Source organism: Coregonus lavaretus, assembly GCF_964263955.1.
Source record: "Coregonus lavaretus genome assembly, chromosome: 30".
In the NCBI taxonomy this organism is placed as follows: Eukaryota; Metazoa; Chordata; class Actinopteri; order Salmoniformes; family Salmonidae; genus Coregonus; species Coregonus lavaretus.
The window spans coordinates 30,121,147-30,135,583 of record NC_140017.1 but is presented as its reverse complement, the minus strand read 5'-3'; the positions used below and the strand labels follow the sequence as shown (position 1 = coordinate 30,135,583).

General features: G+C 40.4%; 1 protein-coding gene across 1 annotated transcript; it reads left to right on the top strand.

Annotated features, from left to right (window-relative positions):
- Positions 1–5,358: 5,358 nt before the first annotated feature.
- Positions 5,359–11,916, top strand: LOC311105386 (galectin-9-like). Its single transcript, XM_084147531.1, has 8 exons — positions 5,359–5,496; positions 7,567–7,655; positions 7,839–8,046; positions 8,688–8,807; positions 8,892–9,083; positions 9,531–9,619; positions 9,928–10,084; positions 10,346–11,916. Exons 1-8 carry the CDS (start codon positions 5,461–5,463, stop codon positions 10,490–10,492), a joined length of 1,038 nt encoding a protein of 345 aa, XP_084003657.1. The 5' UTR covers positions 5,359–5,460; the 3' UTR covers positions 10,493–11,916.
- Positions 11,917–14,437: the final 2,521 nt, after the last annotated feature.

Sequence of the window (14,437 nt, the reverse complement as noted above, 5' to 3'; positions counted from 1 at the left end):
AAACAGGACAAAAGGTTGAAACTGTTTGGTTTGTGACTGTTCATTTCAGAGCTGATTGTTTTGAATGCCTAAATCTGCCCATGTTTTAAAAGAGAGGATACTTTATAATAATGCCACCCCTACCCTTCTCCCTGTCTCCATGCTGTCCATCTCTGTGATTGGAGGCTTGAGTGTCCCACCTCTCCTGTGTCCTCCCTTCTGTGAATATTTCTGTCAGACCTCTCTCTCTTGTCATCTCTGTTTGGGTCTCACTCACTCCCTCCCTCTCTCTCTTCCTCTCTCTCTTCCTCTCTGGGCGCTGCTGCTCTCTCCTGGATGACCACTGACTGACTTCACCTGTTCCTGCTCCACTTCACCCTCCCTGTCTCCCTTGGACACCTCCTCCTCCACCTCCTATTTACTCCCCAACATCAATTCTTGTTTCCCCATCTTCTTTTTTCCTGTTGAATCATCCCTCCTCCGCTCCTCTCCTTGATCTGTCCCATCCTCCTTTCTTCTTCACTCCTTGCTCTCCGTGTGAAGGCCCTGGGTTCATCATCATTGCCTGCGGGACCATTGCAGTCAGGGCCTTCAGTCTCGCTGCCCCTACATATACAAATAACACATCTCTCAGTGGCACCCGGTGCTTATCAATCCATAGGAATAGCCTGTTTGGTATTAGATTCAGAGGAATTCAGAGGAATGGACTACCCAGCAGATTGACATCAACTGGTATCACAGCCAATAGTGCCACCAATATATAGAGTTGTGTATCTTTGTCTTGCTAAATGTACCATAATGCACTGCCTGGGTTGTTTGTTAGTTTGTTGTTCTTTGCCTAACTTCAGTTCATGTATTGACATTTTGGTGCTAGTAGTAGCTAATGCAAACAGTCTAGTCTAACCGCTTGCTTTCTTTCAATTTTCTCTCTCTCTCTCTCGTCTCTCTCTCGCTCTCTCTCTCTCTCTCTCTCTCTCTCTTTCCTCTCTCACCTGTTAGAAATTGCGTAATTCAAATCTGGTATTGGAATAAGAGAAAACATAATCAAGAGATATTCAATTCCAAGCTAAATTTATTATATGCAAAATGTATGTATGATAAGTATGAAGGTTCATATACGGGCTCACTGAAAAACCACGCAGGGCAGACAGAGAACTAAACCATTGTTTACAGATTCTTTCTCAAATACTCTGACAGAGAGTTCCCACCTCTTCTGTTGGCCAATCAGAGTAAAGGACTGAGTGTGGTTTAGACTTTACTCAGCCAATCCGTTAGTCCCAACCCCTTGGCGCTCCACCCCTTGGCGCTCCACCGTTCCCAGGCATAAGTTGCTATCATAATAACCTGTAGAGTCAGCACCCAATCTGTACTCTATGTACCTACGTTCAAGGACGGTTTCACAGACAACAAAGAGAGAGTGTTCGTATCTGTAAGAAATACAAGTCTTATCTGTCCTTCCCCCTAACGTTCCTTACATGAATCACAGCCTGTTATGTGAAACAATTTATATCAGTATAGTACAAACCTATGCTCCTCATTAATGCATTCCCTCTAAGCTATTCATCACTTCAATCCAATTATTAGAAAATAGAACCCAACACACCCTACAACTTAGGTTGTAGCCTTCAGCATGCAAGAGGAAGTAATAATGAGGTTCAATGTAAGATGTTGACTTGCCTCTTGTGCACTCTTTGTGTGCCTGTGTCAGCATGCCCTGTGTGTGTGTGTGTGTGTGTGTGTGTGTACGTAGCGTATGTATAGGGACATGTGTGCATGTTTGTTTGGTTGGTTGCTGAATGTAATGTGCTGGACAACCACAGATTAACCCAGTGAAAGACTGCAGTGATTTAATGTTAGCAGTGATAACACAAAGATACATGTATCTGATATATAAATATATATATAATTGTTTTATTTAATGTACAGATAACATTGATTTTATTATGTGTACAAAGTTTTTATTTTACATTGTAAATTACATTATAGGTACTTCACATCTAATTATGTAGAGATTTAAACATATTTTTTCCCTCACAAAACACTGTGTAAACAAATTGTACATTACTTAAAGATGGGTTGGTGTTTTTTATGTCATAAGAATGCATATTTTTGTACAGATTGTGGCTACACTCTGAAAGCGTTTCTGGTTTCCTCAGTGAAAGACGATAAAACTAAACTCAAGTCATTTGGTTCTGTGTCTTGTTTTGGAATGCTTACAACAGTTTGAATGTATGATCAGTTAGGAAAAAAAGGTAGCACTTTATATTAAGGATTTAAGCAGCTAAATTACAGGCACACAATTTCCACACCATTTATACAATTGATTTATCTCCAAGTGTTTGATATGATTTAAAGAGGCAATCCGGGATTCAAAACTTTGATTGACCTCATAATTTATATGAGTGTCACTCACTAACCAGTTCCCAGGAGAGAGAGGAGCATGCAGAGAACAGACATGTTCATGACTCCCATGATGACCGAGTCAATGGTGGTCTTCTGGTGTTCCCAATACACTTCTGCTACTGATATGCAGGATTACATCAAAAAGTGTGTAGCGCAATATACAGTATGTACAAAATGTCTGTACAAACGTAATACATGGTTATTTATCTTCTAGAACATTTTGAGACAAATACAAATACATGTGTCTATTTGTGGCATTATTACTAAAATACCAAAATTAGAAAGATCCTCACTGAATCCAGGAGAGACAAATGGAAGTGCCTCCTTATCAGAAAGTTCACATTTCTTCTCACGAAAATAAAAACGCAACATGCAACAATTTCAATGATTTTTACTTCAATGAGTTACAGCTCATATAAGGAAATCAGTCAATTGAAATAATCTATGGATTTCACATGACTGGGCAGGGGCGCAGCCATGGGTGGGCCTGGGAGGGCATAGGCCCATCCACTTGGGAGCCAGGCCCACCCACCGGGGAGTTGGCCCAGCCAAACATAATTCGTTTTCCCCCACAAAAGGGCTTTATTACAGACAGAAATACTCCTCAGTTTCATAATCTGTCCGGGTGGCTGGTCTCAGACGACCCTGCAGGTGAAGAAGCCGGATGTGGAGGGCTGGCGTGGTTACACGTGGTCTGCGGTTGTGAGGCCTGTTGGACGTACTGCCAAATTCTCTAAAATGACATTGAAGGTGGCTTATGGTAGAGAAATGAACATTACATTCTCTGGCAACAGCTCTGGTGGACCTTCCTGCAGTCAGCATGCCAATTGCACACTCCCTCAAAACTTGAGACATCTGTGGCACTGTGTTGTGTGACAAAACTGCACATTTTAGAGTGGCCTTTTTTATTGTCCCCAGCACAAGGTGCACCTGTGTAATGATCATGCGTTTCAATCTGCTTCTTGATATGCCACACCTGTCAGGTTATTACATTTACATTTTAGTCATTTAGCAGACACTCTTATCCAGAGCGACTTACAGTGCATACATTTTTCATACTGGCCCCCCGTGGGAATCGAACCCACAACCCTGGCGTTGCAAGTGCCATGCTCTACCAACTGAGCTGAGGCAAAGGAGAAATGCTCACTAACAGGGATGTACATTTGAGAGAAATAAGCTTTTTGTGCGTATGGAACATTTCTGGGATCTTTTATTTCAGGTCATGAAACATGGGACCAACTCTTTAAATGTTGCTTTTATATTTTTGTTCAGTGTAAATATACATTTTGGGAAGTTCTGCTAGAGATATCATCTGAAAGTCATATTCCCTTGGTTTGTTGAAGATTTTGCAACACCAGTGATAATGATCTGTAACGTCAATGTTAGGGCATGACCTATGACATTGTTAAACTGTGCAGTATGCAACATTTTATCAGGAGGTGGCCATAAACAAGCAACTTTAGCTTCAAATGGTGTTCAGTTTTTGTCCTTTCCCCCAAGGAATTGTATTCCTTTTTACTACTAGATATGAATGGCTACTTACATGTGGAAATGGTACAGAATGCACCAATGCTGTTTGGAACACAGCAGCCAATGTCATACCAGGTTAACGCTTAGGTTCAAAGGTCATGTTAAAGTGAAGCATGATTTCTTTAACCACAAGCTCTTGATATTTTGTAAGTTTCAATGACCAAGGTTTTCAAAAATATTGCACAATTTGTGTGTTTCATTTATGTATTCTTTAAAACTATTCAGTTGTGCCATGCATGCGCTGTAGCCTAAGCACCTCCAATTGCTGATAATAACAATTGATGAATGCATAGGGTTAAATGTTATTACACACTGGTAGACCAGGACAGACAGTGATGACAAAGCTGACATAACAAATCTATATGGTAGAAGACCATGTTTTAAAAGGTATCTTACTGCTTGGCTAGAGCAAAAGCCTCCACCCTCACTGGCCCTCCCAGCCAGAGTAAGGGTTTACTGTAATATCTAACTTGGATGTGGGGCCCCTTAGTCATCATCCTGTTTGGAAAGTGATCATGTGGTTCCCAGTCATCTAAAGCACTCATGCTGCATTCGTATCCAAGTGGGCAGTGGGAAATTACCACATACGACTGGGAAAAATACAGTTGAACAACTCTCCCTCCAACTGGTAATTACTAGTAGGAAACTCATCTATCATCCTCAGCTCCCACTTCTCCCACATGGTGGCCTCTGACTTCACCTACTAAGGAAATGACCTCGATAACAGCATTTTCGGCAGTTAAATGCAACAATAAAACATTATTTATAAAAAGCAATCTATGAATATGGATTTTGAACACTATAATTTGTTTGCAAGCATGATAGCTGTACTTTTAGCTTTTGGTTTACCCAGCTTGTTGGCCACTAGCCAATCAGCGTTTCTCAACTAGATCAAAGCACTTGAATGCATCAAACTGGTATTTATGACTTCACAACATGTAAATCCCACCTCCCAATTGGTTACAAAAGAAGCATAAAACTGACCCCATTGTTCTGCTTCTCCACCTTCCTCAGCAGGCTAAAGGACAGTGGTATCCTACAGTTAGTTGTCTCGGTTTGAGGTGTCAATAGGGCAATTTATTAGAAATTAAAAAGGTACCATTAGGATTATATTTTCCATGGAAATGTTAGCATGTGTGTGCATCGAGACAAACTGACCTCTATACACAGCAAACTCTGACTCAACTGCCCGACAACATCATATGACTGTGAGTGATTGATGGTTAATGATTGAAAAAGCATAACAATCTATCGGCGCGCATCGTCTCTTGACTAGTCTATGTGTAGGGCTACCAATTAGGGCAACACAGATATTGCGCAACTGCAGCAGATATACATGTATTTTGACAGAGGTATTCCTTAGGTCAAAACCCCTACATTTAAACCAGGACATTGTAAACTAGGCCACATTGTTACTAACTTCCTCCTCTGCACCCGTCAACGCATGACAAAACGAAACTGAACATCTCTGAAATTCTATCATCACTGAGAAGAGAGCGTTGAGCAACTGAGAAAAAAGAGCTTCGACTGACAGTTAGATTTGGAGAAATGGCATTTTATAACCAGGAACCTTTTTATAATCCGGTATGTTTATTCTATTCATTTATTATGTGATTTGTTGTGTTGTGTATTTAAAATGTAGATGTTCTTAACGTTTAAGTTTGGGATAGTTTGGCGTGTGTTTACGTTCACATCTGGTAATCATAATGGGCTCCCCCTGCTTCTCAGTAAATACATTATTTTCCCAGTTGTAGTCTGCCTTTTTCTGTTCATAGAGTGAATGCTAAAATCAATAGATGCATAGCTAGACATTCATAGTATCAATTAATGCTATTGTGCAAATGTAACATTTATGTTATTAGGCTACCGTGAATGTCTCACGTATACTGTTATGTAGACTTAGGCCTATTAATCATTATCACACAGGAAGTCATGGGGGCTGTAGTAAAGAGGAAAGAGTCAATGGCCTCTAGCCTACAGACAGTACATTCGGAAAGTATTCAGACCCCTTGACTTTTTCCAAATGTTGTTACATTACAGCCTTATCCTAAAATTGATTAAATTGTCCCCCCCCCCCCCATCAATATACACACAATACCCCTTAATGACAAAGCAAAAATAGGTTTTCTGATTTTTTTGCAAAACAAACAAAACACAACTGAAATATAACATTTACATAAGTATTCAGACCTTTTACTCAGTACTTTGTTGAAGCACCTTTGGCAGCGATTACAGCCTTGAGTTTTCTTGGGTATGACGCTACAAGCTTGGCACACCTGTATTTGGGGAGTTTCTCCCATTCTTCTTTGCAGATCCTCTCAAGCTCTGTCAGGTTGGATGGGGAGCGTCGCTGCACAGCTATTTTCAGGTCACTCCAGAGATGTTCGATCGTGTTCAAGTCCGGGCTCTGGCTGGGCCACTCAAGGACATTCAGAGACTTGTCCCGAAGCCACTCCTGCGTTGTCTTGGCTGTGTGCTTAGGGTCGTTGTCCTGTTGGAAGGTGAACCTTCGCCTCAGTCTGAGGTCCTGAGTGCTCTGGAGCAGGTTTTCATCAAGGATCTCTCTGTACTTTGCTCCGTTCAAGGATCCTTTCCCTCGATCCTGACTAGTCTCCCTGCCGCTGAAAAACATCCCCACAGCATGATGCTGCCACCACCATGCTTCATTGTAGGGATGGTGCCAGGTTTCCTCCAGACGTGACGTTTGGCATTCAGGCCAAAGAGTTCAATCTTGATTTCATCAGATTTCACCTTGTTTCTCATGGTCTGAGAGTCCTTTTTAGGTGCCTTTTGGCAAACTCCAAGCGGGCTGTCATGTGCCTTTTACTGAGGAGTGGCTTCCATCTGGCCACTCTACCATAAAGGCCTGATTGGTGGAGTGCTGCATAGATGGTTGTCCTTCTGGAAGGTTCTCCCATCTCCACAGAGGTACTGTGGAGCTCTGTCAGAGTGACCATCAGGTTCTTGGTCACCTCCCTGACCAAGGCACTTCTCCCCCAACTGCTCAGTTTGGCCGGGCAGCCAGCTCTAGGAAGAGTCTTGGTGGTTCCAAACTTCCTCCATTTAAGAATGATGGAGGGCATTGTGTTCTTGGGGACCTTCAATGCTGCAGAAATGTTTTGGTACCCTTCCCCAGATCTGTGCCTCGACACAATCCTGTCTCGGAGCTCTACGGACAATTCCTTCGACCTCATGGCTTGGTTTTTGCTCTGATATGCACTGTCAAATGTAGGACCTTATATAGACAGTTGTGTGCTTTCCCAAATCATGTCCAATCAATTGGATTTACCACAGGTGGACTCCAATTAAGTTGTAGAAACATCTCAAGGATGATCAATGGTAAATAGGATGCACCTGAGCTTAATTTCGAGTCTCATAGCAAAGGGTCTGAATACTTATGTAAATAAGGTATTTCTGTTTTATTTTTAATACATTTGCAAAAATGTCTAAAAACCTATTTTCACTTTGTCATTATGGGTTATTGTATGTAGATTGATGAGGAACATTTTTAATTTAATCAATTTTAGAATAAGGCTGTAATGTAACAAAATATGGGACTGTGAAGGGGTCTGAATACTTTCCGAATGCACTATAATAGCTCTTTCTTATTCTATTCAGTTCATCATCAATTATTCTGTTTATTATCTGTCCCAGAGACTCCCTTTCACCGGCTCTATCCAAGGTGGGCTGCAGGAGGGGAAGACCATCACTATTACTGGGAGACTTCACCATGGGGCAGACAGGTGGGTCAACACTCACCGATATAAGCTTTGTTAACACATTTCCTCATTCTTTGTCTTCCAGAGATTCAGTGGGTGCATTCTAGTCCAGATAATGCCTACTACACATTTTCTGTGCAGATTCTAAACTTGTTTGGAGAACTGTTTAACATCTCCGGAACCATATGCTCTCTCTCTCTATCTCAGGTTCCATGTGAATTTGCAGTGTGGTTCTAGGGCAGGGGCGGACATTGCTCTTCACTTCAACCCACGCTATGACAGTCACCCTGGATATGTGGTGGCCAACACCTTGCAGCAGTCCAAATGGGGGACAGAGGAGCGGAAGCAGCAGTCCCCATTCCAGCATGGCTCCGGCTTCAGCCTCGTGATCACCGTCCAGAGGGACGCCTTCCAGGTCACCCAAACCCTCCACTACTATAGTATATGGAGGATAGAGATGTATGATCTTAATTTAAGTCAAAATAATCCTGCAGCAACAAGAAATGTGAATTATTATGTGGATTATAATTAATGGGATTGATAAATTTTTCGTTAGGGCAAATAAAGTCTGATATTTTTATAGGGGAAATTACAAACTTTAGAAGCCTTTTTAAACCTTGAATACACTCAAAGTTAGCATTTCCTGCTGTGTAGGAAAATTCTCAGCAACAAAAGTGATCAAATTAAGATCCTACATCTGTACATTCCGACTACACAATAACCTTTTCCGTCTGTGGCTGTGTGAATGACTGTAAAATATTACCCTTACAGAGCTTCCCATGATTTAAATGAAGTCAGTAATTCATGATCTAACATGGTGGTTCACTCGTTTTCTTGAAATTGTATGTTATGTATCTTTATTCTCTTTTTATCTATTTTACAGTGTGACTCAATTTATTCTAGTCTGTTTAGGAGTTAAAATGGATTTCAATTCATGGGTTGGAAAATAACTTGAATAGTTGTGACTGACTGAGTGAGTGACACCTGTTCCCTCACTCACTGTCCTCAGGTCCATAATGACTCTGCTTATGGTCGTGCTTTGTTCTCTGCCTTCAGTTGAATGCGAATGGGAACCATTTCATGACCTTCAAGCACCGTATCCCGTTTGACGCAGTGGACACCATCTCAGTCGAGGGGAAAGTGGAGGTGACCTCCATCGCCTTCCAGAACCCTGCGGTGAGTAGTACCTAACATATTAATTAGATGGACAGAGAATTTGAAGATAGTTCAACTGATTTAAAGTGATTTAATCTCCTTTAGCCCACCTTTCCTGCACAGCCAGGATTTCCGGCACCACCTGTATTCCCTTATTTTCCGGGATTTCCGGTGCAACCAGGATTTCCGGTGCAACCAGGATTTCCGGTGCAACCAGGATTCCCTTCTCACCCTGGATTTCCTTCTCACCCGGGATTTGCTGCGCAATCAGGATTTCCCGCACAACCAGGATGTCCAGTAAGTTAATCTGTATCTGAATCAATAATGATAATATATTGGCCAACCACTTCTTGGTTATCATTTTTTTTGTCAGATCTGTGATTTCTGTATTCCTTTCACTGTCTTTCAGAGTCTCTAGATGTTGGTTTTATGTTTAGTAGTACTGATAGTGCCTGTGATGGGGAATTTTAAGATCCCTAAAGTTCATATTTAGTTTAGAGTGATCTACTTCCTCTTTCTGTACAGTGACTGTATCGTTCTGTGAGTATAACCCCTGTCATTGTCTTTAGACAGATTGTGACAGTTACAGTAAATATACAGTAACCTGTTGCCACCATTCTTTGTAAATGACCTTCTACTTTCTTGTACTGTAGTGTTGCTGAGCAAATTTAGTTAGTTGTTGTATCGCATCAATGTATATTGGTCATAATGAATAATTTATTCAAATCTTCCATTTTCATCCAGGCTGTTCCATACAAGAACATGATCAATGGTGGACTCCACCCTGGACGCACCATCAACATCCAGGGAGTGGTTAACCCCAATGCCAATAGGTCTGATCCTGCCTTATTGTCTTTACAGTAAAGGGGAACCACAGTGAGAAATTCACTTCCCCTGGAGTTATAGGCACAATATAAAATCATAGTATATTTTTTTTATGTTGTTCCCCAAAGAAAAAAGCATAGAAGAACTTTGGCAATTCTAGTTCACCTCATTTGCATTGTATTACAAGTGTGTGTCAATGAGCCCTTGGCTTAGAAAGAAGTAGGCCTACAAAACATCCTGGAGGGTGCAACTGTAGCAGTTCTCCTGTCATGGTTTCTCCCCAACACTGATCTTATCCTTTTCTCCTTGCTTATAGGTTCCATATTAACCTACTGTGCAACTCTGGGATTGCGCTGCACTACAACCCCCGATTTGACGAGACCGTAGTGGTACGCAATAGCAAGCTGAGGGACCAATGGGGAAAGGAGGAGCGATCTGGTGGAATGCCCTTCAACAGGGGCCAGGCCTTCATGGTAACTAGCCACCATGAACCATCCACTTTCATCCAAGGCTGGTGTTACACGAAGCAGCTTGTATACAATCTCAGTTTCGAGGATTAATAATGATTTGTTGTTTTAGCACCAAGCATGCCAATCAAGCCCTTTCCTGATACAGATTTTCTTGCTGGTTTAGTCACTCAGACTGTGGCATGACGTTCATTAGAGATGATGCCGTACTGTTTCTCTCTCTATATCAGAGACTGAGTACTAATAAGGCTAGTTTTGTATTTTCAGCTGTCTATTTCATGTGAGGCTCAATGCTACAAGATAGTGGTCAACGGGAATCAGACGAGCACCTACAAACACCGCCACACCCTCCTCCAGCAGGTCAACGTCCTGGAGGTGGATGGAGACCTCAGTTTGACCTCTGTGATGGTTTAGGACTTTGGGTCACAACTGTGACTCAGCCACTTGTTTAATTTTGTGTCACCTCTGACCCAAACCACCACGTATTTGTTATGTGTTCTTGCCGCGATAAAAATTACATTCACTTTGTTTCCTTACTGCTAGCAGTGCCTGTAAGACTTGCTAATTGATTATTAGTGAGTGCTGTGCCATCGACTTCAAGGATGAGAAATGTGTTCCTGTTTGTTATAAATCACAGTCGAAAGCCATTAGAAATCACAGTGATTGCTTTTGCAATTTTTTGTAGAGCTACACAAATTCTTAAATCATTCTTACTTTGTGTGATATAATGCCAGATCTGACGTTATCTCTCATGAGAAGTACCCTGAGGACAATGCCTGGTAATTCCATACGTAGCCTGGCTCATCACCAGTGGTCCCTACTCTTTTCTATAACATTTTTAAGTTACAGTATATACAGTATTGTGTTCTTTAAAAAAATATCAAATGTGAAAATATGTTGCGTGAGACTGGCTATGCCTCTAAATCAAATATGTCCAACCATGTTTCTGGAGAGCTACCGTCCTGTAGGTTTTCACTCCAACCCTAATCTAGCACACCTGATTCTAATAATTAGCTGGTTGATAAGCTGAACCAGGTTAGTTACTGGGGTTGGAGCGAAAACCTACAGGAGGGTAGCTCTCCAGGAACAGGGTTGGAAACCCCTGCTCTAAAGCCTTGTTCACACTGCAGGCCTTAATGCTGAAATCAGTTTTGTTTTTTAAAATCATTTTGGAATACTGACTGTCCAAACAGCAAGTTACAAGTGACCAAATAGGATTTGTGTGTGTTCAGACAGCAGTGATTTGCTGACATGTCTACACTAGTTGTCATAGTAACGATGGGTGTGTGCACTGTGGTGTAGGCTGATTGGTGGTGGTGCTCATGCTTCCTATCACTCAGAAGTTATGTAGCAAGCTAAGGTGACAACAATGCCTGCCATAGACTTTTCTCTGTTGATTTGAATGTTCAAAATCATAGTGTAAGAACATTTTTAAAGCCTCAGAGGAAAAGATGATCCAACTTTCAAAACAAGTCCTTTCTGGCTAGCCACAGCAGTCAACTAGCTAACTAGGTAGCTGTTTAGCTTTCTACCACGTTCACTAATTTGTTTGTAAACGATTAACAAGCTAGTTCCACATGTTCTTGTCAAAGGAGTAGCTAGACAGCGATAAAATATGCCAAATAACAGTCTAAAAACCACCTGAGGGCAAATAAATCAGATTTGATTGTTCAGACACAGGTCGCATGGCCAGGAATCAGATTGTATGTGCTTTTTGGCTGTTCAGACTGCAGGGAAAAGAACCGATTCGAATCGGATATGCAAGAAGATAGGATTTGAGTCACTTCAAACTGCCTATATGAACAAGGCTTAAATTAAAATAAAACATGTTTTAAGAACTGTGTCTGTGTTTCAGCTAAAATACAGCTGGGGAAATAGGCAGCAGTCTCAAATTCAGACAGGGCAATGGATGCAATGCAAGGACTGACAGTCCATGAGGTTGACATGTTAGCTTCAAACATTGTGATGTTACATGGCCTACTTTGTTTATGAGACATTAAGATTAAGAACATATTATTCCAGAATCAATAGGCTATCAGTAATTAAAATGTTAATTGAAATGTCCATTGTCCAATTAGGCTTGGCAGGGTCGTGTTTCACGGGACGGAGGGCTCTCGACCTTCGCCTCTCCGAGTCCGTATGGGAGTTGCAGTGATGGGACAAGACTGTAACTACCAGTTGGAGAGAAAAAGGGGTAAAAAGTACATAAATAAATAGCATTTTCACATGACCCTTCCCTTGTACTGTAAAATAAATTGAACACCCTCCCCCCTCATAGAACTAACTCAAAATAATGTTTACGACCACAAATAACAATAACTGTAGCGATCCTGTGTTTATAAATGTGGATATCAACTTTCCCATGTGGCACAGCCTATGCCTTGCAAGGCTTCAGACTAGAAGGTTGAGGGTTCGCCGACCACTACAGACGAGCTCACTCTCCCTGCTTGTTCAAAATAATCCTGCAGTAACAGGAAATGTGAATGATCATGTGGATTATAATTAATGTACATTTTTGTAGGGGTTGATACATTTTTCATAAGGTAAAATCAAGTCTGAGATTTTTTTTTTATTACTTTCCAACCCCACCACCCCTTCCCTACTTGGAGTAAACTAGTGAACAACAAAGCTTAGGCATCTCCTTCCAGCTTATACATACTATATACATTTTATGGACACAGTACATTTTACAATAATTCTATTTTGTTTGTTTTTACTCCTGAACTTCCTCTACCCTCAACTTCTCCGATCATTTTCATGATGTCAATCCGGTTTGCTTCTATATGCCATATCTTTCTAACTGTGCTCTTTCACAAAAGCTCCCAACCTACAACCTATATACTTATTATGGACACAGTATGCTTACATTATTAGTTATCTTGTTGTTATTTGTTGTTAGTTGTTATTAGTCCCATCCTTCAATTCTATTCAACACCTCCCATCTATCGCTTAACACCATCCATATAGGATTTCTATTTGCCATATATATTTCAACTGTACTGTGATGTCTTACAAAAGTTCTGAACCTTTCTATTCTCATTGCTTCTACAGATTGTGAATTGAAAATAAACATTTTTGCTAAAAGTATTATTATATTATTGATTGATTGACTATTACTTTTCAGATCACCCAGTAATGCTAACTGTAAGTCGCTCTGGATAAGAGCGTCTGCTAAATGACTAAAATGTAAAATGTAAAAAATGTAATGCTATCTGCAAGGTTAGCTCCAGGTAAATATTGCAACCCTTTAGCTATTCCTGGACCTGTGTCCAAAAACAAGCTACAAATGGACAGTACCAAAACAAATGACCTAAGGATTCTGTCTCTTCGCAGCAAAATCTGCGGAGCTGGGAAGATTGTATCCCCCATATAAATAACATTCTATTGGTAGCAAGAATTTTGTATAATCATTTAAATTGAAAGATTCTAAGTTTTGAATCCGGTGTCGTTTTGCTGTTCATAAACACTATGCCATGGGATCGGTATGTCAAAAATCTCTTCCCAACTATTTTGTAATCTATATGGGACAGCTGTCAATCCTTTGGTCCTTTAATGAAACTGATATACTTTTTTATTTATCACAGTTTTCCTTAACCAATGATGTTCTTTAATGCAAGGCCGACAGACAATTTCCTTACGTTCTCTCCCTTCCACTTTCCTCTTCCATTTTTGCGGTAAGGCTGCAATTATTTGGTTGTAATTTTGGGTAGAGCAGACATTTCCATATGATATCATTTACGAAGATTATACCTTTTTTGTCAATTTGTATATTTGAGTTTAACCACAATATTTGTTGCATTATTTGTTCTGTTGTTTCTGGAGGATTAAATTGAAATTGCAACCAACTTTCTATGGCTTGTTTTAGAAATAGTGGTATTTGGGAGATGATTTCCCTTTCAAATAACTGAAAGTGAGTGGTTGTAATCTGAATAAAGGGAAAAAGGCCATTCTTGAACATTGGGTGAGACAATCTTACTAATTTGCTAGAGAACCAGTTCGGATTTAAGGATAACTTTTGTATGACTGAAGCTTTTAGTGATAGGTCTAATGCTTTAATATTTAATAATTTCTGTCCTCCGAATTCATATTCATTATATAAATATATTAATTTTGTCTGGCTTGCCGTTCCAAATAAAATTGAATATTTTTTACTCATATAATTTAAAAAACTGTTCGCTAGGCGTAGGCAAGACCATAAGCAAATAGGTAAACTGGGATAATACTAAAGAGTTAATCAGGGTGATTTTACCACAAATTGACAGGTATTTACCTTTCCATGGTAGCAAGATCTTTGCTAAATTTCTATTAAAATGTATTGAAGTGAGATCATTTATTTCCTTTGGGATATGTATTCCGAGT